Raw genomic sequence first — 24,520 nt, 5'->3', positions numbered from 1 at the left:
ATTTCAAAGCCTTTAAAGATCTAATAATCGTGCTTTGTGAGACATTCAGTGGTGTTTCACGATACCAACACCCAAGTGACCAGCAAATGCGGAGAGAGGGAACGTGATACAAAAAAAGAAATATAATGGAGAAGCAATCCTAATTGAGGGGGAAGGGACGACGTACGCCGAAACGCTAAAAACCTTGAGGGAAAAGATGGTAGACAAAGAAACATTAAAAGAGATAAAAGGTGTGAGGAAAACCTTAAAAGGATGAGTGCTACTCACACTGAAAGAGGGGGGCACAAGAAAACTTAAATCGACCCTGGAGGAAATTCTTCAAAATAGGAGAATAATAACAATGAAGGAAGGGAAGGATGTCACAATACACCTAAGAGGCCTGGATAGCATGGCTACCAAGGAAGAAGTTAAAGAATCAGTAATCGCAACAGGACTCATAAAACGGAAGGAAAGACTCCTGGTGAAGGCGCTGAGGCCTGCGTATGGTGAAAGTCAAACGGCGACAATAACCGCCATAGAAGAAGACGCTAGGAGGATAATTAAAGAGGGAACTGTGAGGGTAGGACTGTCGTTGTGCGCCGCACAGGAGAGACTCGCCCTCGAGAAGTGCTATCGGTGCTGGGGGTACGGGCACAAAGCTAGAGATTGTGAAGAGGAAGATAGAAGCGAGAGCTGCAGGAAATCCGCAAAGACGGGACACGTCAAAAAGCACTGCATGGAACTGGCATACTGTCCGCTGTGCCAAAAAACTGGACACGAGGCAGGAGAAGGTAGATGCACAATCTTCAGGAACGCGCTGGCGGCAGCCAGAAGACGGAGTCCCTTTGCGCAATAAAGTTCAAAATTCTTCAAGTGAACTTAAACAGAAGTGCGGGCGCGCAAGACCTGGCAACAGCAACGGCCATAAAAGAACAGGTGGACATAATGGCAACCAGCGAGCCTAACAAGAACAAAACGGGTCGACAAAGAAACACCTATACTAATGAAAACAAGGACGTAAGCCTAATTACATTTGGAGAACAAATAAACATATACAGCTATGGAAGCGGGGTGTGTTTTGTGTGGGTCGAGACAATGCACTTTTTTGTTTACAGTGTATACATCAGGCCGAGCCCGATTATCAACCTCGAGGAGTTCAACCGGAACCTGCAAGAGCTAGAGCAGGACGTGAGATCTAAAACAAAAAATCTCGTCATAACCGGAGACTTCAATTCAAAGCATACGGTTTGGGGCGGGGAGGTGACCGACAAAAGAGGGAAGGCGCTGTTGGAGTGGACTAACTCGATGGACCTGATATTGTTGAACGAAAGAAGCTCCCCTACTCTCGTAAGAGCGACGGGCACATCCTATATCGACCTGACAATGGTCTCCGAAGGCATTATGCAGAGAGAACCAAGGTGGAAAGTTCTACACCACGAAACCTTGAGTGACCACAGATAGATCCTTGTTGAGCTTTCCCAACAGAAAAGGACTTTAGCGAAAGAATGATTTAAATTAGGCAAAACAGACATGGGCAAATACCCAGAAGTTCTCAAACAGGAGCTTCAAAAAAGAAATTATGCACACGAAATTTCGACATGCGTGGAAGCCATGACTAAAGCTTACGAAAAATGCACACCTAAAATTAGGATGCAGACAGGTTTCACGGAAGCATACTGATGGACGGACGACATTACGGAATTGAGAAAAGATTGCAGAAAGAAGAGACGCGCGTACCAAAGAACTACCAGAGATGACCACCAAAGAGCTGTCAAACAGGAAGAATACGCACGGGCCAGAAAAATGCTCAGGAAGCAAATCGGCAGATCAAAGCGGGAGAAATGGAGGGATCTATGTGAGGATCTGGAGAGAGACCCATTCGGACAGGGGTACAAAATTGTGATGAGCCAGTTGAAGCTGCCTAATCCGAGGCTGACCCTCACTAAACAACAGCGAAGGGAGATATTCGAGGACCTTTTCATGGGAGCGCGAGAGCATCCATACCGCATGGGAGGGGTGGAAGACCCACCCCTCTTTAGCGGTCAGGAAATCGCTGAGGTAAGTGCCAGGATAAAGAGTGGTAAGGCTCCAGGTCCGGACAACCTGACACCGGAAGTTGTCAAAAGGTCAATTGAAGCTGCACCCGAATACTTTAAACACGTTTTCAACAACCTACTGAGACAAAACGAGTTTCCAGAAGACTGGAAGCGCACCGCTCTGGTCCTGATCGACAAACCAAAAAAATCCTCCGAGGAAGAGACCAAGTATAGACCCATCTGTTTGATCAGTGCGCTTGGGAAAGTTTATGAAAACCTTATAAACAAAAGACTTATGGAAGACATAGAGCAGTGCGGAGGATTGGGGCGAAAACAGTTTGCTTTTAGGAAGAACTGTGGACGCCATAGAAGAAGTTCTGAGCACGGTCAGAGGAGCCAACGGTGAGAAACCGGAGTGGAGTGCTCTCATTCTGGTGGACGTAAAGAACGCCTTTAACACGGCGTCCTGGGAACTTATAGTAAAAAAACTCGAAAAAAGGCAGATACCGAGGTACCTCCTAAACATAATAAAGAAATATTGGATAGGAGCACGAGTGAGGAAATAGGGGGCGGGGTCCCGCAGGGCTCTGTGTTGGGGCCTACCCTCTGGAACATATTGTATGATGACGTCATGGAAATAGAGGCCCCAGAAGGTGTCTCAATGGTGTGCTACGCCGATGACCTGGCAATTGTCGTGACCGCATCGACCAGGGAGGACATGATCCTCAAAGGAAATGAGACCCTCCACAGTACCAAACTGTGGATGGCGGCAAATAAACTGATCATAGCCGAGGAAAAGACCGTGGCCACGATACTAAACCGAAAGAGGAAATTGGAGGGGATTAGCTTCAGCCTGGGGAACTGCCGCATAAACCCGGCGCCATGGGTAAAGTACCTGGGAGTCACACTGGCACTGGACCGAGGGCTGCGATTCGGGCGGCACATAAAAGAAGTAACAGAAAAGGCGGCGAAAACTGCTAAGGCACTTGGCTCCATCCTACCAAATGTGAATGGGCCCAGGTCATCAAAAAGGAGAGTACTGTGCGCCGTGATACAATCTATAATCTTGTACGCGGCGCCGGTCTGGCAATCGGCCACAAATCACGAGACAAACAGAGCTTTGATAAAATCGGCGCAGAGGCTGGCGTCACAGAGGATCTGCAGTGCGTACCGTACGGTTTCGTACGAGGGTTTAATGGTGGTGGCGGGGACAATTCCGCTTCACCTTTTGGCCGAAGAGAGGAAGACGGCATATAAGAAGAAATCATTGCCTGGGTACGATTCCAAAGACCAAAGAAGGCATACCATGGCTGAGTGGCAGAAGGAATGGCGGGAAACCTCAAATGCGGCGTGGACGAGGCGATTAATAAAGGAAGTCGCCCCGTGGGTGGAAAGAAGCTTCGGAGAGATCGACTTCTATATGACGCAATGCCTCACCGGGCATGGATGCTTCATGGCATATGTGAAAAGAATAGGGAAAAGGCAGAGTGCGACATGCATGTACTGCGCCGATGAGGATGATGCGGAACACACCCTGTTCGTCTGCCCACGCTGGCACGACGAAAGGAGGACTGTAATGACAGACATAAAAGAAGAGCTAGACCCGGACAACTTGGTCGAAATAATGTTAAATGGCGAAAGAAACTGGAAAAGGATACAAAAATACATAAAGGACGTCATGAAACGGAAAGAGAAAGATGAAACGAGGGCACAACTGGAATGAGACTAGACCTGGGCTCCGATGATAAGTGATAAATGGTTCCGGAAGACCCAGCAAAGTAGGGGAGAGGTTTTAGTGAGGTAAAAATCCCACACTCCCCCGCGGAATAGAACATCTTCCCGCGGGGAGCCTTTTGAAGGTTTCCTCTCCTCATGCCCAATTAAAAAAAAAAAAAAAAGACATTCAGTGTAGCTGCTACTGCTCTTGTGCTTGTATGTGGATTTTCAGTTACCTCATCAACAACGGCATTTTGAAAGTTAATATTTTTGGGGAGTGCAATTCGTGGCAATTCTTTAACACTGCCAGTATCTTTTGACAGGTCTGAAGAATTCTTGCTGCGGCTCGATAGCACCAGTGACACTCTCCATACGTAAAAATAATATTACTTTTCTCTTGCTGTGAGAACAACATCTTGTATAAAAGATTATTTCAAAGATTTCACGAACTTTTTTACTTTGACGTTGTCAAATAATAAATGAATTATTATATTTTTTTTTTTTTGTAAATCAGTAGGCCGTGAAGTACTTTTTTACGTAAACACACACTGGTGAATGAAGTCTGGAAATTGTCTTTACTTAACATTAATTTATTGGTCAATAATAGGCACTAGGATGATTATTGGGCAGAAAATCTACACAGAAACCTTTGATGTGCATGTTAAAAGTTATAATGTTAGAAAATGCTTAAAATATTTTTTTTTCATTCTTTTTTTTTTGAATATTCCTCTTCTGTCAAGAGCCTTGTTAATTTTTGTAGTGCCTATGTAAAGAGGGCAATGCAGCCTTTATTAAGACTAAATATCATTAAACAGCAATTTAAAATAACGAAGATATTCAAATATAAAGTTTAAATTAATTCATCTATGCTGACGACCTAGCAATGGCTTACCAACATCAGAATTTTGAAAATGTAGAAAACCGACTGTCAGAAGATTTAATACCTTTGAATAAATATTTCACAAAATGGCGACTTTGCCCAAATCCTCAAAAGACAGAAGTTTGCTGTTTCCATCTCGTAAACAACCAGAAAAATAGAAAACTGAAAGTAGTCTTTAACGAAACTACAATTAAGCATAATTATTCTCCGACATATCTAGGAGTAACTCTTGATTCATCTCTAACCTTCAAATTACACATCGAAAAGTTACGACAGAAACTGAAAACGAGAAACAACATTATACATAAACTCGCAGGCACAAGTTGGGGAGCGAATGCACACACTTTACGTATCACAGGACTAGCTCTAGTATATTCAACGGCAGAATATTGTTGCCCTGTCTGGAAGAACAGTGCACACGTGAACAAAATAGATGCTCAATTGAATACCACACTTCGAATAATAACGGGTACTTTAAAATCTACTCCAACACCATGGCTACATGTCCTAGCGCACATTATTCCGTACGATATTAGAAGAAAATACGTAACAAAACGAATTTGGGATAAATTTCAAAATTCACCGAACATGTACTCCATAACACAAGACATGGCAAATTGACCACCCTTTAGATTAAAATCGCGTAAACCACTTTGGAAAGAAGAATTTCTCATGGAACCATTTTCCAAATCTGACTATTGGAAAGCAGCCTGGCAAGACGTAGATATTTTCAATAAAAATCTAATTGAGGATCCTACAAAACAACTTCCGGGATTTGACCTACCTAGGAAAATCTGGTGTAAATTAAATCGTTTTAGAACCGGGCATGGCAAATGCAATAATATGTTGTTTCACTGGAACATTCGTGAAAACCCTTCTTGTGAATGCGGTGCAGAAAAAGAAACCATCCAACACATTGTGGAAGAATGTCCCCTTACTAAATTCCAGCAAGGTTTCTCCGAACTACATCTACTTACCGAAGACGCCCTAAATTGGCTACAACAAATTAAAAACATATAATTTACCATAATTATTTTATGAATTTCGAATTTTAATTGTAATTTTCTTCATACGAATATATATATATATAAAGTTTAAGCAGACGCACCCTGTATATTATATTTTCAAATCTGTTAAACTCTGTCCACTCATAGATTGCTTGACATAAATGTTACTAAAAATGTTCACTCTACGCTACAACAAATAGATCCGGCGCGAAATTTAAAAAAAATGGAAAAAGCAGGTTTACACGTCATGTTTTATTATTATTCTGTCTGTTTGCACTTAGGACAGACGAAAGAAAACTTCAGTATGGTAGGAGCAATATATTAGGTTTTATCTAATCCCGTGGGATAAATGACACTTATCCCACTCATTTGAGTGGAATAAGGAACTTCATTTCCGGACGCATTTCATTACTCCACTCAGTGGGATAAGTAAGTTATTATTCCACTGAGTGGTGTAATGAAACTGGCGGAAATAAATAATATTTACCTTTTTCTTTAAATTCGGGGCGGTCTTAGATAAAATTTAATTTATTTAATATTTAATGCATGAACAAAAATTACCTCTGTGTATTTTCGATGTTTGTAATGTCACTTAAAGTGTTCATTATGCTAGATTCTTGAGGCACGCACTTCACAAATTCAAAAAAATCAACAAAAAATCGCAACGGAACAGATCAAAACAGCAACACGATCAAAACTAATAACTTGTAAAACCAGAGAAACACAGAACAAAGCTCTAAAGATGAAAAATCGCAAATCTAAATGTTTAAACCACATGACATCACTGACAATTTCAAATTTGAAATGTCATATAATTTATTTTTTCTTCAAACGTCCGTAAATTATGGCATTATCCTGCTGCATTGATAATGCTAAAGTGTCACTTCATTGTCATGGCATCTAACGAGCTGACGAGCGGCAGATAAAGTTATTATCTCCGCTGAGAGCGGCAGATAAAGTTATTATCTCCGCTGAGAGCGGCAGATAAAGTTATTATCTCCGCTGATGAGCGGCAGTTAAGTAAACTAGCTAAATCATTTGAAATTCCTACCTGGTTTCTTAACATGTCTTAAATAATTTGTTATGAAGGTTTGAAGAAAAAATAGTATATGTTATTCGGAGCAAAATGGTTTTACGTGCTTTGGCTGGTTTGTCTGCCTCACTGCGTTCGGCAGCCAATCTATAGTTCTCCCAGAGCTGCAGCGATTTTATGGCAGGGTACCATTACCATTGTATAAACGTTAACAACACCGACAATAGGTTTAAACCGCAAGTACAACCCCTAATCGTAAATTCGTCCAAGTACTACCCTGTAAACTGACAGGTTTATAACGAAAATGATGATTGACAGGGGTCTGTTTATGTCGCTTATCGGCATCTCAACAGGCGTAATAATTACTATTGCCCTACCATAAAATCGCTGCAGCTCTGGGAGAACTATACCAGCCGCAGCACGTAAAACTTCATTTTTGCCCCTCATAACATAATATATAATCTGTTTCAAAATCAAAAATCCACCACCTGTTGAATTATGTTGGCAGAAAAAAAGAAATCCCTAGAAAAAGTTTAATTTTTTTGGGTTGGCTCAACCTCCCGCCAAAATTTGACATTGAACTGTTGAGTTTATTTACGAAACACAAAATAATTATTATGTACAAAAAGGTTTTAGTTACTATATCATACTTTTTTAGTGAAATAATAAAATGAGAATAAAAAACACGATGAACAACGACCAAAACGACTGTCCAACAGTTTTCTTTCATAACCCCACTTTTTTTGACACTTGCAGACACACTAAAAACAAAAGTTGGCGACGTTGTCGGTTGTATTTTCGAGGTAGAATGCACTGTTGGTGGATTTTTAATTTTGAAACAGATTATACTATTTTACTTCGACTGAAATCGAATTATTTCAATTATCTGCCACTGACACTGACAATGACATCAGGTACTCGTAAATCTGGGTTACACAAGCAAAAAGTAAGTGTATGCTTTTTCAGTGAACAGAAGTGGACTTACTTTAAATTTAAAAAAGTGAAGTGTCCGGAATTTTTTGAGCGGCAGTGTATATTATTTCTTGCTAAAAAATATATACAGGGTGACTGACGAAAAACCTTTGATGCTGTATCTTGCTTATTTTTTATCCGATTTGAATAAATGATACGTCAAATGAAATAATTTTGAAAACACTTCAATACCAACTTAATAAAAAAAAATACTTGCGTCCAGTGTTTGACAGATGAACATCAGCTTCTTTTTTTCAAATAGCACTGTACATTTTTTTCATTTCAGTATTATAGAGATTTGTCTTCTGAATATAAAAATGCAAAGAACTGTACCCATTCATTAAACAAAAGTCGAGAAATTAAAGAGTAAATGTACAAAATTTAAAAATCAAGTGACCAAAATAAACAAGAGAGAAGTTTGTTCTAAATGTTCGAAATGACTAAGTAAGCTCTGAATATTCATTTGTCAAATCAGTTTGATGATAATGATAACAATAATGTTGCTGTGGAAGAAAATTTCCAAAGACTATTTAGTGTTAACGTGTGGTGTGGCATTTTTGGAGATAGAATGGACTAGTGGGTCCCTTTTTTATTGATAGCAGTCTCGATCAAACAAAAAATCATATTATTTATTATCAAACGAAATAAGCTACTTTCTGGATGAGATACCATTAGCAGTGTTGAATAGAGTCGTGTTTCATTAGGACGGCACCATACCACGTAATGCACGCGTGAATTTTGTATTTTTAAATCATTTAAATTATTTTGGTGGAAACTTTCGAGACAATGTTTATTTGACCCCCACCCAAAAAGAGTTAAGAAAATGGATAGTGCCAGTATGTCAGGAAAAACCCCGAAATTTTTTACTGAATGCAAAGGTGGGTATTTCTAGAAGGTATCGACAGTGTCTGCAACAGCATTGAGGAAAATTGTGAGCAACTAGAATAGATTTTGTATTGTTTACAAATTTGATTACTTGATTTTTTATTTTCAATTTTTTTCAATTAAAATACATTTTTTGTTTTTTCTTTTAATGCACGAATATTCAGAAGAAGATTCTTTATAAGAACGAATAAAAAAATATATAGAGTGTAATTTGAAAAACAAAAGTTGGCTATCGTCTGTCAAAAAATAGATGTCGAAAAAAATATCGAATAGGATAATAATGAAGTCCTTTTCGAACAATTTCATTTGATGTGCCATTTATTCAAATCGGATGAAAAATAAGTAAGATACAGCGTCAAAGGTTTTTCGTCAGTCACCCTGTATATTATATTTGTAACAAACACTTGTTACAAAATCAATTCGACCGATAGCATTATTCTTACATGTAGACCTTAATTAAATTGATTACATATACAGTGCATTCACTTTTGTTTTAGACCAGAGTAGGCTATGGAAATTTGGCGAGTTGTATGGTAAGACTGTGGCTGAATGACAATATACATCATGTATAATATTTGAGGTTACACTTTCTTGTCAAAATTCATGACCATGTAGCCAAGCATTATCATTTTACAATTAACTATTGGGTGATTCAAAATGCTTGTGGCCAAGTATGGCAACTATGTACGAAAATTTATGTGGCAACTGTGTGGGTAGGGTAGATTTGACATTTCCTTGACAGTCCATAGTCGCGCAATTTTGTAAGTTGTCAAATCAATGTGTAATGGAATTGAAAAAATCAAATGCACGGTTATGATTATGAAATGTCATGCAAATGTCAACTCTACCCCATTCACACATTGCCACATAAATTTTCGTACATAGTTGCCATACTTGGCCACAATCATTTTGAATCACCCAATACATGGTTTCGAGGACTCAATAATGTGTGTATTTAAATTTAAAACTAATTTACCTTAATACTTAATAATAATGTCAAATTTGACACTGGCAGTTCGAACAATTTTGATTGTGTTATTTTGACATAGCCCCGATACAAACATTTAAAAAAATTAAAATAGCCTACTCTGGTCTAAAACAAAAATGAATGTATTATATATTTGTAACGCTTCCTATATTTCGAATTTGTGCACGACACGGGCAAATCAGTGCTATTCATTTGAAATATACTATCCGTTTATTTAAATTCCCGCACTGTCAGAGTTAAATTTTTGATTTTTTTTTTTTTTGGAGTGTACCTATGATGACAAATACCTTTTCAGTTGCCTGTACACAAAATCTAGTTACAAAAACGTCAACAAAAAAAGTTTAGTTATGTTAATGGAGTGAAGTCTCTTCTTTCCAAACAATAATTAACAATACCCTGCTTCTCTCTGGCCGTTAACAGTATATTTTTACATTTCATATTTATTAAACTTAACTTCAAATCCGACGGGGGTGAGTTGTGCCTGTCTGCTACTTGAGTTGTCGCGCGAGAACCATGAGTCAGAGACGCTGAAATTAGGATGATAAACGATAACATCCGAGGTTGTTGCCTGCATGTTATTTGAGTTGAGGTGTATGGCTGTGTATCATTTCTATGACGATGTGTCATCCTATATGACGATGAGTAAACAAGTTGACGACAGACGGCTTCTAGTAATCAATGGATGGGGACATCCCTGGAGCCGGATGGCCGAATGTAAGAAAATCTTTGAATTCATAAAAGTTGCGACAATTCGGGACGATTTTGTATCGTCATGCATCGCGATGGCACCACCAGGACACCCTTGCCCCTTCCACCCCCGATGACGAAGTATGAAAACGAGGTGGTGTGATTGTGATCATTGGAATGACCATAGGTAATTGTTCACTTTAACTACTTCTGGAATTTTCGCGTTTTTTCTGGCTAGACAGCCTCAGGCCGTCCACCTAGATCGTTTCCCACCATTCAAACCTTGTGCAAATGAATTTTCCTTACCCTTTAGTTATACTAAGACATTGGCGCGACCTTGACGCAGGGCCCCCGCAAGTACGTGTTCAAAGCGTGCGGTGCACGCGGGCGGCATCTCCAAGGGGCGGCAATAGCCTCTTGGCGACGCTGTACGTGTTTCACATTTTAAAACTTTAACAGAAAAAAATTACACTGCATGCACATAAAACTAAAATTTTAATAATTTATTGCGCATAAGATAGTTACATATTTACGAAATGAGTGCGAGAATAGTTATTTATGCAACAAGTGAGTAAAAAAAGATACTTTACTAACGAGTTGCATACAAAAATTTTTTGGCGCCCGTAAGTTTAGATAACAATTTTTTCGACACTCAAAATTTGAAAATTTTCTCCTGTGTGAAGCCGTGGACCTTTAAAACGCTCGTTTTAAATTGGCCCACTCATGCCAAAAAAATCCCAATTTACATACGAACTCGTTAAAAACACTACTAATTATGAATGAAACATTTTATAATTGCGTTAAAAAATGACACGTTACGACACATTTTTTAACCTAAAATGCTTGCAAAAATGAACCGCTATGGCACTTTTTTTAACGCTTCTTGGCCGATTCAAAAATCACATATTTTATGAACGCAAACGAATGAAAAAACTTGCACTTTTTTTGCCGGACGTTAAAATAGTTATTTGTATAGCAAGGCTGCGAAATCCTACTTTGACGAACCGAGAGAAAAATTGTCGTCAAGGCCGCTTTGCGGCTGAGACAAGACAATCTCGAGGTTGTCAACGGATTTCGTAGCCAAGGTGTACTATCGCGGCCAAAATACTTTGGTCGTCAATGTGACATAAATGACATTCAATTGTAAAGCAAACTTTAGGATGTTTAACCTTATTTTTTACTACTGTCAAAATTATTTTAATCTATCAGTGTCATACGGGTGGGGTAAATCCCAGCTGCGGAGGCAGGGTTCAAAAGCAAAAGATCAACATGGACGCGGTTTAGACAACCTTCAGAAGCAAGTAAGACGATTCTATATTTATCAAAAACTGAAGGTGCCAAATTTTTGACAAGAATAATTTGAAATTGTCATGTATATTGACATTAATACTTGATTTACATTTGAAGTGTCAAAAAGTGACGACCAAAGTATTTTGGCCGCGATAGTACACAACATTTTGTGTGCAACCCAAAAATTTGTAATTATAAAATGAACAAGTAAAATTTCCTTCACTGTCAATAAAAATAAAGTCGGCCTACATGTCGCCATGTTGCTATGGAAACGACATAAATAAAACAATTCATTTTGAGAAAAATTGGAAAAAAGTCGCAATAAAGTTACAACGTTTTTGTTCCGTCTACTTCCCCGGAGTTAAAAAATATTGCAGATTGTGCAGTGACCAATTTAATATCAGAAAAGTCTAAACGGTGTAATAAAAATAATGTGCAATTGGTGTCGAATGTTGTTTTGGCTTATTTAATGGAAAAATCAAAAACTGTGAAAAGTTCAACTTTATGGAGCACATATTCAATGTTGAAGCTCACGCTGAACATACGGGATGGTATTGGTGTTACGAAGTTTCTGAAATTGGTACCTTTTTTGAAAAAAAGTCAGTTGGTTATCAGGCGAAAAAGTCTAAGGTATTGACACGAGACCAGATCAATTTGCTGTATAATCTGCCCTTTTTTAGGTCATTTTAATCATGGGAATATCAGGAGCCATGCAAAGAGACGAACTAACCAAAATGTCTATCGATGACATCAAGGATGAACATTCTGTATTAATAGTGGCCATTCCTGACACAAAAACTGGCATAAAATGAACTTTTACTGTCACCAATCCAGAATTTGTAAGATTATACCGCAAATATGCAGCTCTTGTTCCGTGTACTCATCCAGAGTTAAAAAAATATTATAAATTGTGCAATGTCGCATTTCAAACCTGAAAAATCGAAACAGCAATATAAAAAATGTTACAGTGACTTTGAGACTGATGTAACAAGAAGAATGTGAAAACCGTGTCGGATAATGTTGCATTGGCTTACCTATTTACTGGAATTTATTTATTGTGACAGGTAAATGTTAAATTCTGTTATAAGTTGTATCATCTGATCTGCTCCCTTTTAGGTTATTTTAATCGTGGAAATATCAGATGCCGTGCGAAGAGACAAATAAACCAAAATGTCTGTTGATGCTATTCAGGATTACAGGATTCAATCTGTGTTCAATCAGGATATGTTAGGGCGCGTACAGACTACGCGAACCGAGCATGTAATGTAACATGTAATGTAATGCTCGTCGCAAAATTGGTGCCACGAACAGCCGACGAACCGAGCGCGCAACGAACAGCTATACTCTGTCCACTGATGATAGATTGCACGCTTTTTTACAGACACAGAGACGAGTGTTTACACATTATAACATTTGCTATATCATTAATACTCGAAGAATAAATAATTCCAACAACAGTTTATAACAATTATTGAAAATACCTGTACTGAAACTTCATTTAGAGTCACAGCTGTAATTCTGTAAACAACATCATAGGCATAGGATAACTACTGGGGGGATGGAGAGTTTTGTATGTTTCAGTGCGTTATGTTTTTAAGTGATTTTTTTTTATAATCGTCTCAGTTCAGTTCGATACATTATACAGGGTCGCTAAAAAGAATGGATTCAGCTAAATATTTTCAGAACGGTTTAGCAGAACTCATTGAAATTTGGCACACAGCTACATAGAAGTGTTTAAATTTTATCATTTGGATAGTTTTTCAAATTTTTTAACGTCATTTATTTTAAAGATGCAAGGCTAACTTGGCTTTTTTTAAATGGCACGGGGAACTTAAATGTAATATTTTTGAAAAGAGTCTTTTTTGTGAATTCAGTGATGTAACACATGCCCACATCGCCGCCATTTTGAAAATTTTTTTTTGCTTAAAAATTATGTATTTCGGGTTTAAACTTTTTATCTTTTTTATTAAAATGTATCTGTTTCAGTTAAATGTCTTACTTCTACACTTATTATTTACTTTTATTAATTTTTTGGCCAAAGTGCAGGCGGCAAAAAATTAACAATGGCTAAAAAAACATTCCAAAGGTCAAATTTTTTCAAATTTTATTAATTCGATAATTTTTTTATAAAGTTTCGAGTAAATTGAGATATGCATGTGCTACATCACTGGATTCACAAAAAAATATTCTTTTTAACGGTGTTAAATTTGACCTCTCGTGCCATTTAAAAAAAATCAAGTTGGCTTTGTATCTTCAAAATAAAAGATGTTATAAAATTGAAAAAAATATCAGCCTATAGAATTTAAACACTTCTAGCTGTGTGCCAAATTTCAACGAGCTCTGCTAAACCATTTTGAAAATATTTAGCTGTATCTATACTTTTTAGCGACCTGTATGTGATAAGAGTGATAACGAAAAACCGTTAGCTTTAATTCTGTGTAGTGATACAGTAAGAATTATGTGGAATCTGATGAAAAAAGAGAAAAAGGCTCGACGAACTTTATAAAGATTTAAAGTTCCAACATATTAGCGGACAGCATAAAATTTTTAATAGAATGTCTCCCACAGACGGTGAGAATTTACTAACCAAAATAGGACCCAAAAATCTCCAAAAATAATACGCGTTTTTGATGTGCAATCTCAATTTAAGGCAGGTAAGTATTAACGCAAATATTGTTAGTTCAGAAATTTGTTTAACGAATTAAAAGTAGCTTCAACAATGAAGAAAATGAAGAAATTTTTTTTATTCCATCCTAAACGATAAAATGGTATTTTATCTACTGTTTTCTTCATGGTAAAATGAAGTTTTATCGTCTAGAAAAATAAAATAATTTTGAGTTTCTAATGTTTAACATCCATTGTTGTTTTTCTGTTTTTGACGTTTTTTTGATTGTTGAATTTTTTTGACGTTTATAATTGTCATAATCAAAATAATTCAGTAATTCAATCGAAGTAATGGAGGATGGAATAAAATTTTGTATTGTACACGACGATAAAATTCACCATTATCTTCTCGAGCGTATTAGCCTCTCGGCTTACGCCTCGAGGCTTAAACCGCTCTCGAAGATAAAATAAAATTTTATCGTCTTGTATAATAAATAACTATTTTCTTTACTATTTTACAGGTAAACTTTTGTAATGACAATTTGTCAGTAGAAAACGTTTTTGCACCACCGGTCATTTTCACGTGTTTACCGATTTCATGAACATGTTTACTTATCAAAAGACGGTAAGTAATAAAATAAGAAATTATTGTTTAGATTCGGCATCGCGCGCAGAGCAATGGGCCATAAACTAGTATGAAAAATGTAAAAAATGCCTTCTTTGGAAAAATCAAACAATTTAATAAATTAAAAAGAAAATTTTATCTATTTATTAATAGTTCCGATGATGCAAAAATATTATTAAGCATCACGGGTGCTTGTCCGTCAGAATAACTGAATGCCCATTTTGGGGCCGATTTCTAATTTTACCTGAAAAGGTAGGAGCGAAGTTGCTGTTGATTATAACATTTACTCATTAATTTGTTAGGCTGTCTTACAAATATGGTGATCCATACATTTTATTAAATACATACCATAACTTACTACACTCTTTAAATAAATTACAAGGAAGGGTTCGTCTGATTTGGACGGCGAAGCTGTGAACCTCGAGAGCGCATGCGCGCCACGAACGGTTCGCAGTGCTCCGCTCAGTGTCGGTTTTCTGACGAACACAAAGCGCCATTCACAAACGCATCTCGACAAAGGGAGCTGACCACAGTCATAAACTCATAAATCTAATCTCCAACAATTTCAGTTACCATTAGTTTTTGTCCCTTATTTAAACGGTCTTGATTGTCAAATGAAACACTGTAGTTTTTTATGCATTTCATTTATGCTGAACAAAATAAATAGGTTATTATTTTTGAAAGCAACTCTTTACAATAACTAATAAATAAGTTTCACATTTTATACAATAATGCGAATTGTGTCAATTTGTTGTAAAAATGCATAAGTCGAGATGGAGCATGCCATCAGCTTCGCAAATCAATCCGATGTTTAAGTCAATTATTGTTATATTACTACAGATTAATTCCCACATACATCAAACGTGCGTGTTCAGCGCTTGCTTTCATCCAATCAAAAATGTTATCGCGGATAAATCGTCTTCCTAGTCTGTCTTCTGTCAAAAACGAATAAAATTGCATGTTACGCCTGTCAGATTCCCAAATTGTTTTTAATAATTGTGTTTTTAATAACTGTCAGTATTAAAAATAAATAATTAACGTTAAAGTTTGAATTCTGGAATAATCTTGCCAAAAATAACGCGACCTAATTTGCTAAATCTGATAAAAAAATTAGGTCTTGTTATTTTACCTTCGATTATAATTTAATTTTTTTAAACAATAATGGGTGCAATATGATTAAAAAAGAGAAGAAGCGGCGACGTTGGTGGCGAACCGAACTCTATAGAAAACGCGTCGGTAATGAACTTATGCAGGATTTAAAATTTCAACATGTCAGTGGACATTATAAAAATTTTACAGAATGTCTCCTACAGACTTTGACAAATTATTGACAATGATAGGACCTAAAATCTCGAAAAAAGATACTACTTGTACGTTCGCGGGAGAATGAAAATTTTATTTTGAAAGCACACTTTAGCGACGAATCCCTTCCTTGTAACCTCCTACCTTTTCAGGTAAAATTAGAAATCGGCCCCAAAACGGGCATCCATTTTATTCTGACCATCGCCAAAATACGGGCACAGCACCCGTGATGGTTACATATTTTTTTGTTGGTAACCTATTTTACATACTTAATTAAAGCACGCCTCAGTGTGTATAAATCCAACTTTCAAAAACGCGTGTTTTTTAAAGTTTCCAGAGCAACATCAACAGCCCGAGAGGACCTGAGAAACGTGCACTTTCCATCCCGCCAGTAGTTTTCCTACGGCTATGATGTTGTTAACAGAATTACAGCTGTGAATCTGAATGAAGTTGAATTATTTATTCTTCGAGTATGTATTAATGATAAACAAATGTTATGTGCGCTATTCGACTTTTTGCAGCATAGACACTCGTCTCTGTGTCTGTGAAAAGGCGTGCGATCTATAAGTGAACGGAGTATAGAAGCTGTTCGTTGCGCGCTCGGTTCGTCGGCTGTTCGTGGCACCAATTTTGCGACGAGCATTACATTACATGTTACATTACATGCTCGGTTCGCGTAGTCTGTACGCGCCTTTACTAGTTATACTCCGTACGGTGATAGATTGCACGCTTTTAAATTCTAGTTCCAAAACATAAAGCAGTGAAAAATACTAAACTCTCCATCTCAATTGTTTCACGTTATGTAGAAAACCATTGTATCCCTGCAGATTAATTCCCGCCAAACCGGTTTCTGTGTCTGTCTTCTGTCAAAAAAGTCAAAAAACGTGCAATCTACCAGAGTACGGAGTATACTAGATATTTCCCTTTTTGACCGGTAAAAGATTAACCTAATTCATACGTGTCTGTTCTAGACTAGATCGATAATGGGGATCTTTTTTACCGACTCATCATTCTTAACGCGATCACTCCATTTGAAATTGGCGGGAACTTCAAACCGGATGAAAATTCTGTACTAATAGCGGCCGTTCCTGACACAAAAACTGGCATAAATCAAACTTTAACTGTACCCAATCCAGATTTTGTAAGATCACACCGCAAATATAGAGATAGATATGTTGTAATTGTGATAATAAATAAATATTGAAATGACTTTTACTTTTACTTTTACGGCCGTCGTCAAGGCAACGGCTGCGAAATTCAATTTCGCGGCCTGCTCTAGGCACGCGAAGTGCTCACTTCGCGTACGGTTGCACACAAAAAATATTGTACGAACTTCGATGCGAGAAGACGTATTCGGCACATTCGCGCAAATGAAGCACTCGCTTCTTCGTCGCCTGTGCCTCAAATAATCCGCTCATGCACGAAAAAAATTATACGTTATCCCAAAATGTCTAAATAGTTTTTATTCCATCCTAAACGATAAAATGGTATTTTATCTACTGTTTTCTTCATGGTAAAATGAAGTTTTATCGTCTAGAAAAATAAAATAATTACATTTTCACAAGTTTCTTTATTCTTTTTTAATCAAAATTACAAACGTCTGAATTGAAATAACCGGAAATAACATTGTTAATAAAAATTAAATGTGCACTTTTTAAACACTTTTCCACCACATTTGACAGTATTCTCGTTAACGACATCTTTGCTTTTGATGAAGTTAACGACATCCTCACTTTTGATGAGGTTAGCGCCACTGCAACCAGGTAATTCGTTTGAAAATCCTTGACAATTCTTTGTGCTGCTTGTTCCCATCAAAATTCTGTTACAAATTTCCTTCTTATTTTCAACTGATTCATCAATGTAGCCTTCTACAACCGAATTCGATTTCCAGCCACCATGTCTCTTCATCATAAGCGTGTTAGCTCCAGTGTTCGCCAAAAGAGTAGCACTTGATCTCCTAAAGCAATGACCAGTGTAAGATTCAGGTAATGGCAGCTTTAAAAATTCCGCTATCATTCGGGGCATCTTGTAAAATGTGTTAATTCCCACCACTTGCTTTGTACATTTTTCATTGCGATAACCCAAAAAGAAACTCTTGGTTGGTGTATTTGCAGGTCTTAAATCACTATATTTTTTGTATAAAGCCAACTTGCTAACTCCTATTTTCGTATTATCCACAATCGTAAACATACGCTTCTTATTCGTTTTTGTTTCGGGAACTTGTATTATCAGAATATTATCTCGATCTTCGATATCGTCAATTTTCATTTTGTGTAATTCATCCATTCTGCATCCTCCGCCGATTCCCATGACCAAGGCAACCTTTAGATAATTTACTTAATATTGAGTGAAACTACCATAATAAAAACACTTACCTTTATCAACAAGTAAATCTTATCAGGTGCATCCTCCAAAAATTTGTTAAAATGTTCCCTCTCTAACACATTTGATTTAATCGGTGTGTAGGTTGAGTATTCTCGCTTAAGGAAAGTCTTCAGACTCAAAAATCTAAAAAAATAAACGTTTTAATTATAATATTCAAAATAATCATTCTTCTTACTTTGATATGTCTACTTGTTCCTTGATCAGTAAGGTACTCTTCAACTTTGAATAACAACTCCACAATGTTGAAGCCTTATACTTTTTTACCTTTTCTGCGAAGTACGATAGCAGGACTTCTTCTGATACACCTTTTATGTTTCTGCTTTTCCTCCAGGCACAGAAAATATTGTATTCTTTTTCATACAACGATACAGATTTTCGCGGCAATAAATTTTCAATAACAGATCTGGCTTCTTTAATAATATCTTCAGGAACATACAATTCATCTTCATTAAGGAAAGATTGGGCCATTATTTCCTCAAAAATGAAACACTTTCACGACGCTTTCACGAAACTGCTTTTAACTTTGTTGATAAACAAATTATCTCGGTAACCGACTCCCATGCCAACAGCCCCCGCTTTGAGTTTCTAATGTTTAACATCCATTGTTGTTTTTCTGTTTTTGACGTTTTTTTGATTGTTGAATTTTTTTGGCGTTTATAATTGTCATAATCAAAATAATTCAGTAATTCAATCGAAGTAATGGAGGATGGAATAAAATTTTGTATTGTACACGACGATAAAATTCACCATTATCTTCTCGAGCGTATTAGCCTCTCGGCTTACGCCTCGAGGCTTAAACCGCTCTCGAAGATAAAATAAAATTTTATCGTCTTGTATAATAAATAACTATTATTTCATCCTGTGTCAAATTTCAGTACTTTTACGTCATCAGTTTGAATCCGGGAAAACGCAAAAAACGGCCGGACGTTGCTATTGGAAACACAAAAGTAACAATCGCACAAATCGCAATAACAATTATTCAGGTTTAAGAAATGTTTTATTCAAAACTAGATCTAAATACAAATTAACAATTTAACTATTTCGGCCACAAAGGAGATGATGCACTTACTTTCTCAGACTAAAAACGTTAGTTCACAAATAAAATAATACAACCATTTAAACCAAATCTAAAAAATAGGCCAGCCAGCATAACCTCTTCCGTAGGTAATTTTCTTCACATATTTTCTGATTTCCATTTACAAAAATGGCTGAATTGTTTTTGATACCTTTCACCAGACTTGCTACTCTTGCTAGGTATATTAATTCAGCACAGGCTTCTGCAGATTTTCTTACAATTTCTGGAGGATTTGCTTTAGAAGTCATTTTGACGCACCAAATTATTTCAACAAAATCAACAAAATAAACAATTGCCAAACAGCCGTTGCTAATAATGTTCCAAAAATGTGACTAGATTTGAAGCATTTGTTAAATTATTTTGAAATTAATCTCAATGTTTCTTTCAAACGAAATTTGAGGCAGAATGAAATAAAATACATAACGACATTCGTCCGTGTACTGTTTTTACAGTATTCGTTTCGAGTTTCAAGACTTGGCTCCTTCGTCGGTCGCCTCGTCCTTAAACGTCTCACTCATACTGTAAACTATGAGTTCCCGGACTTATAACGTTAATTATGTACTATTATTTCCTTTTGATTCAAAGCAAGAACTTGCAAAAGTTTCTAGAAATTGTAAGTTCCTTTTGTTTTTGTGATTTTTTATCATAAATTATTCCAATTATGTTTAAATAAAAATACTTTCAAACCGACTTATTTATTTTAATTGATTATTATTTTATTATTATTAACCGTTTGCGTGACACGGTAGCAAGATGATTCTCGGTGATTTTTTTTGTGTACCTTTGGAAAAAATGATTGTCGTTGAAAATATCGGGGCAGCCCAAACCGATAATAAACTTATTCCAAGTGACAAAAGGGGTAAAAAGGCACGATAAAAGAAAATTTAAAACATAAAAATAGGAGAACATATCTATTTTTTTTTCTACATATGTACATATTTTACATCATTTTACGAGACTCGCAATTTTGTAGATAAACTTATAACGGGTGACTACTAAAAATTTTCACTTAGGGTTGACTATGGATCATTCTTTGTTTTTCTTTGCATCTTAAGCCGGCCACACACACAGAGAGAAGAATGTGCAATTAAAAGTGTACACGCTGGTCTTAAGTTAAACCCGTACTCTCTAGCCGGCCACACACACAGAGGGAAGAATGTGCAATTAAAAGTGTAGGTACACGCTTGTCTTAAGTTAAACCCGTACTCTCTGTGAGTACACACACACTACTGCTTCCCCGTCAGTTGTGCAGCAAACGTTCATCGTGATGGCGACCAAAAATATTTTCGCGATAACTGTTAAATGCCTTTTACCATGCGGCATATCGTTGGATTCAGAAAAATAATCTCTTTCAAATTGGGTATAAAAAAATATACCAAGCTTTTTAAAAAAACAAAGTTGATTTTTATCTGACCTTGAATTACTTTTGAAAAAAAAAAGTCTATGTTGTGCTTATAGTGCTTTTAAAGTGATTTATTCCAGTTTTTGTTTTATTTAAATCAAGCCATAAATAACGGAGATATGGCGTGCGGCGTTTTTTAGGACGCACCCTGTATAAAATTGTTGTAAATACCATTTATTTGATCTCCTCCAAACTCGTATAAGACTAGTATCGCTATGAAGATCAAATCGTGATACATCCCCAAACACAAATTGCGATAAATGAGTATTCCGTTATTATCAACATTTTATCGAAAGAGAATTCAGTAAAAAGTATAACAAAAAAGGAAGTTCTTTTACACAGGTTTGGTACAAAAAGCTACTAATGACGAATTTCTTGTAAATCTTTTTTAAATTTTATTATTATTTCTAAAAATTCAACAATATTCCTAACTTTTTGGCGCAGTGTACTATTACTGTAGGTATATTCACAGTGGCTAACATTTGTTTTTTTTTCAGTTTCCTACAAGTATCGATGAATGGAAAGAAATAAGTGCAGGATTTGAAAAAAAGTGTAATTTTCCTAAATGTTTGGGAGCTGTTGACGGCAAACATGTCAAAATAACAGCTCCACCAGGAAGTGGCACGTACTTTTGGAATTATAAAAGCTATAACAGTCTAGTCTTAATTGCAATAGCTAATGCCAATTATGAATTTATACTATGTGACTGTGGTACCAATGGTCGCATCTCCGACGGTGGAGTCATAGATAACACACTTTTCTACAAGAAACTCAAAGATGGAAAACTAGCGCTCCCATTGCCTGAATACCCTGCTGGAAGTGACAAATATCTTCCTTTTGTTTTTATTGGCGATGAAGCTTTTGCTTTACGTTCGGACTTCCTTAAGCCATTTAACCAAAAAGAATTAAATCACGACAAGAACATTTTCAATTACCGTCTTTCCCGGGCACGGCGCATTGTTGAGAATGAGAATACATTTGGAATAATGGCGTCTAGATTTCGTATATTTCATACAGAAATACATATCAGTAAGTTTAGAACGTATTGACTCGATTGTTATGGCTTGCTGTATTCTACACATTTTTTTAAGAAGAAAATGCTCAGAAAGATATATTCCAAATGATTGTTTAGATAAGGAAAATGCTGCAGATGGTGGTAGAGTTCGGACTTAGAGCAGATAATCTGGCAGGATTACAACGGGGACATAATAGACACGCAAGTGGTGAAGCTTTAGCTGTTCGGAAATTGTACCTGCAATATTTTAATGAAGAAGGGGCTGTCCCATGGCAAGAGGCCATGATAAAGTAACAATAACCATATCCAGTATGCTCTAATATAAAATACTTAAAATGAACAAGTGTATTTACTTACCTCATTCAGACTTTCAGAATACTCCTCTACTATATTGGATTTTGATGTTCGGGGAATATCGTGATCTTGTAAAAATAACAGCAAATCATAGTACCACAAATGTGGATGATATAGATCTTCTTCGCTGTCACCAGAACGTTTCGAATTCACCACTTTTTTGTTCCTTTCGGAAGCATCCACGTAGCGTGTTAATTTTTTTAATCACTGTGTCTTTTGACGCATTTTTATCCACCTCCCTCAATTTTTCCATAAGTATATTACCTATATGCGCAATTTTTCTTATTGCGGTCGCTATACTCCTTACTTTTTACACACCACAAACAAGGGTGTGCTCGATATAATTCGATAAATTCCGTGAGGAATTCGCGAGACATATTTCTTAAATCAGACATAATATGGCCGCTAGTGAATTTCAATTGAAGCATGCAGCGACTTGTTGCCACGGCCACACACAGTAATTTATCCCCGCGCGGGTTTGAATGTGCACGCCAAAAATCAAGGCAGTCTTGATTCCAACTAGGGATGGGACATCGAACACAAACATCGATGTTCAATATCGGTGTTGACATCGGTAGGGACCATCGATGGGTAGGAAACATCGAACAAAAAACATCGATATTTTGAAACATCGATGGTATTAAAAATTGGGGCGAAAATAGTCATTTGAACATACCTATTAAATTAATAAGTTGATGAAAAACATGTTTATTCACTGTTTAAAGTACAAAACTAAAATATCAAAAAATTAAAATTAGGTAGGTATCCAACTAGAATTAGGAAAATTATAGATTCCAAAAACTTTTATCAATAGATTCAAAAATAATAACATTGACAACAAGAAGTTTTTCACTTAACTCAGACTCAGAATGAAACGCAAAAGCAAATGCGATGGCAGCGCCGCAGCGGAAAGTGGAAACCGATCAACCGACCCCGATCTGCGATTCTGCGAAGTCAGGGCCAAATATACACGTGCACTTCCCAGAAGGGCCGTTCACGTCATCTCTTGGAAACTGTATTCCTGTTTGTTTTTTTTTTGTTTTTTGTCGATGTTCGATGTTTTATTACGAACATCGATAAAATATTGATGGTTGAAAAAGAATACCATCGATGTCAAAATATCGAAGATTGAAATCAAAACATCGATGTTCGGCTAACATCGATGTATATTGCCCATCCCTAATTCCAACTGACTTGAATGCGCGTGCCACATTCTTCTCCACACACACAGAGTTTTAACTGTACCCCGTGGCCCGTGGCGTGTGCATTCAAGTCTTGACTCTTCCCTCTGTGTGTGTGGCCGCCTTTAGACACTGACAAGTTTGACATTTCAATCAATGTTTTTTCTCTTAATTTGGTTATATTTCAATTGTACTGACTGACATTTGTCGTTCGTTCTTGCGTCTTGCGTGTGTCTAAAGTAACAGAAAAAATAAAAACTCGTTCAAACCCAAGTCCAAGTGAAAATTTTAATAGTCACCCGTTATTTTCATTGAGATTTTAACTATAATTTCAGGCGTGGCTTAAAAAATTTCCTATTATGAAGCATACCCCCCCCCCCCCCCCGATCTCTTTCGCCAAAGGGCGCCTTTTAACTTCGCGGGGGCCCTGCCTTGACGCGACCTTGAAACACAAGAGATAAAAAAGGCATTTGCACAAGGTTTGAATGGTGGGAAACGATCTAGGACGCCCTGAGGGTGTCTAGCCAGAAAAAACGCGAAAATTCCAGAAATAGTTAAAGTGAACAATTACCTGACCATATATGGTCGCCTCTATGGTCCGAGTACGCGGTCATGATGATGAAATATGGGGGATGGGGGTAGTATATAAGTCAAAATGTTAAGAGAGGGAGATTCATTCATACATTGACTCTCTCCTTCAAAGTCTAATGTGCCATCAGCAAATGTATCATCAGTAAATGTGTCTTCAATAAAAACGTTTCTCAAAATAACAGTGTTTTATAATAATTTATAACAATAGATATAACTACTAACGATCCTAATTTTGGGACACAACGACTGACCTTGGTGGGTTCAATCAATCTGATATTACTGATAAAAAGCCTTCGAATCATTAAAATTGTATTCCAAAAAAATCTTTGATTTTTTGTTCCTAGAACGACCTCGCATAATTTTCCTAACTCCAGCGTATGAACGTAGTAGCTAAAAATCGATAACTCGAACTCCCAAACTCCGATTGCGTTGTGTCGTGAGGTTATGAACGTGGTGGGGATATAGGCGACGTGGTGTGGTGTGATAAATCTAAAGGGCATCCTTGCTCCCCTC

At 36.9% G+C, this 24,520-nt stretch overlaps 2 protein-coding genes and 1 long non-coding RNA gene across 3 annotated transcripts; 1 reads left to right on the top strand and 2 right to left on the bottom strand.

Annotated features, from left to right (window-relative positions):
- The first annotated feature begins 340 nt into the window (after nt 1–340).
- On the top strand, nt 341–835 carry LOC138141622 (uncharacterized). Its single transcript, XM_069062351.1, has one exon. The coding sequence runs from the start codon at nt 341–343 to the stop codon at nt 833–835; it is 495 nt and encodes a 164-aa protein (XP_068918452.1).
- A 16,719-nt stretch (nt 836–17,554) lies between these two features.
- On the bottom strand, nt 17,555–19,242 carry LOC138138957 (uncharacterized). Its single transcript, XM_069059108.1, has 3 exons — nt 18,565–19,242; nt 18,380–18,512; nt 17,555–18,326 (listed from the first exon to the last, which is right to left on the bottom strand). The coding sequence occupies exons 1-3, from the start codon at nt 18,855–18,857 to the stop codon at nt 17,634–17,636; spliced, it is 1,119 nt and encodes a 372-aa protein (XP_068915209.1). The 5' UTR covers nt 18,858–19,242; the 3' UTR covers nt 17,555–17,633.
- Nucleotides 19,243–21,347: 2,105 nt separating this feature from the next.
- Nucleotides 21,348–22,625, bottom strand: LOC138122097 (uncharacterized). The gene is made up of 2 exons (XR_011156347.1): nt 21,566–22,625; nt 21,348–21,512 (listed from the first exon to the last, which is right to left on the bottom strand). It is a non-coding gene; the product is annotated as an uncharacterized lncRNA (long non-coding RNA).
- Nucleotides 22,626–24,520: the final 1,895 nt, after the last annotated feature.

This window comes from Tenebrio molitor, chromosome 1 (genome assembly GCF_963966145.1).
Source record: "Tenebrio molitor chromosome 1, icTenMoli1.1, whole genome shotgun sequence".
Lineage (NCBI taxonomy): Eukaryota > Metazoa > Arthropoda > Insecta > Coleoptera > Tenebrionidae > Tenebrio > Tenebrio molitor.
This window is presented reverse-complemented; position numbering and strand designations above follow the sequence as displayed.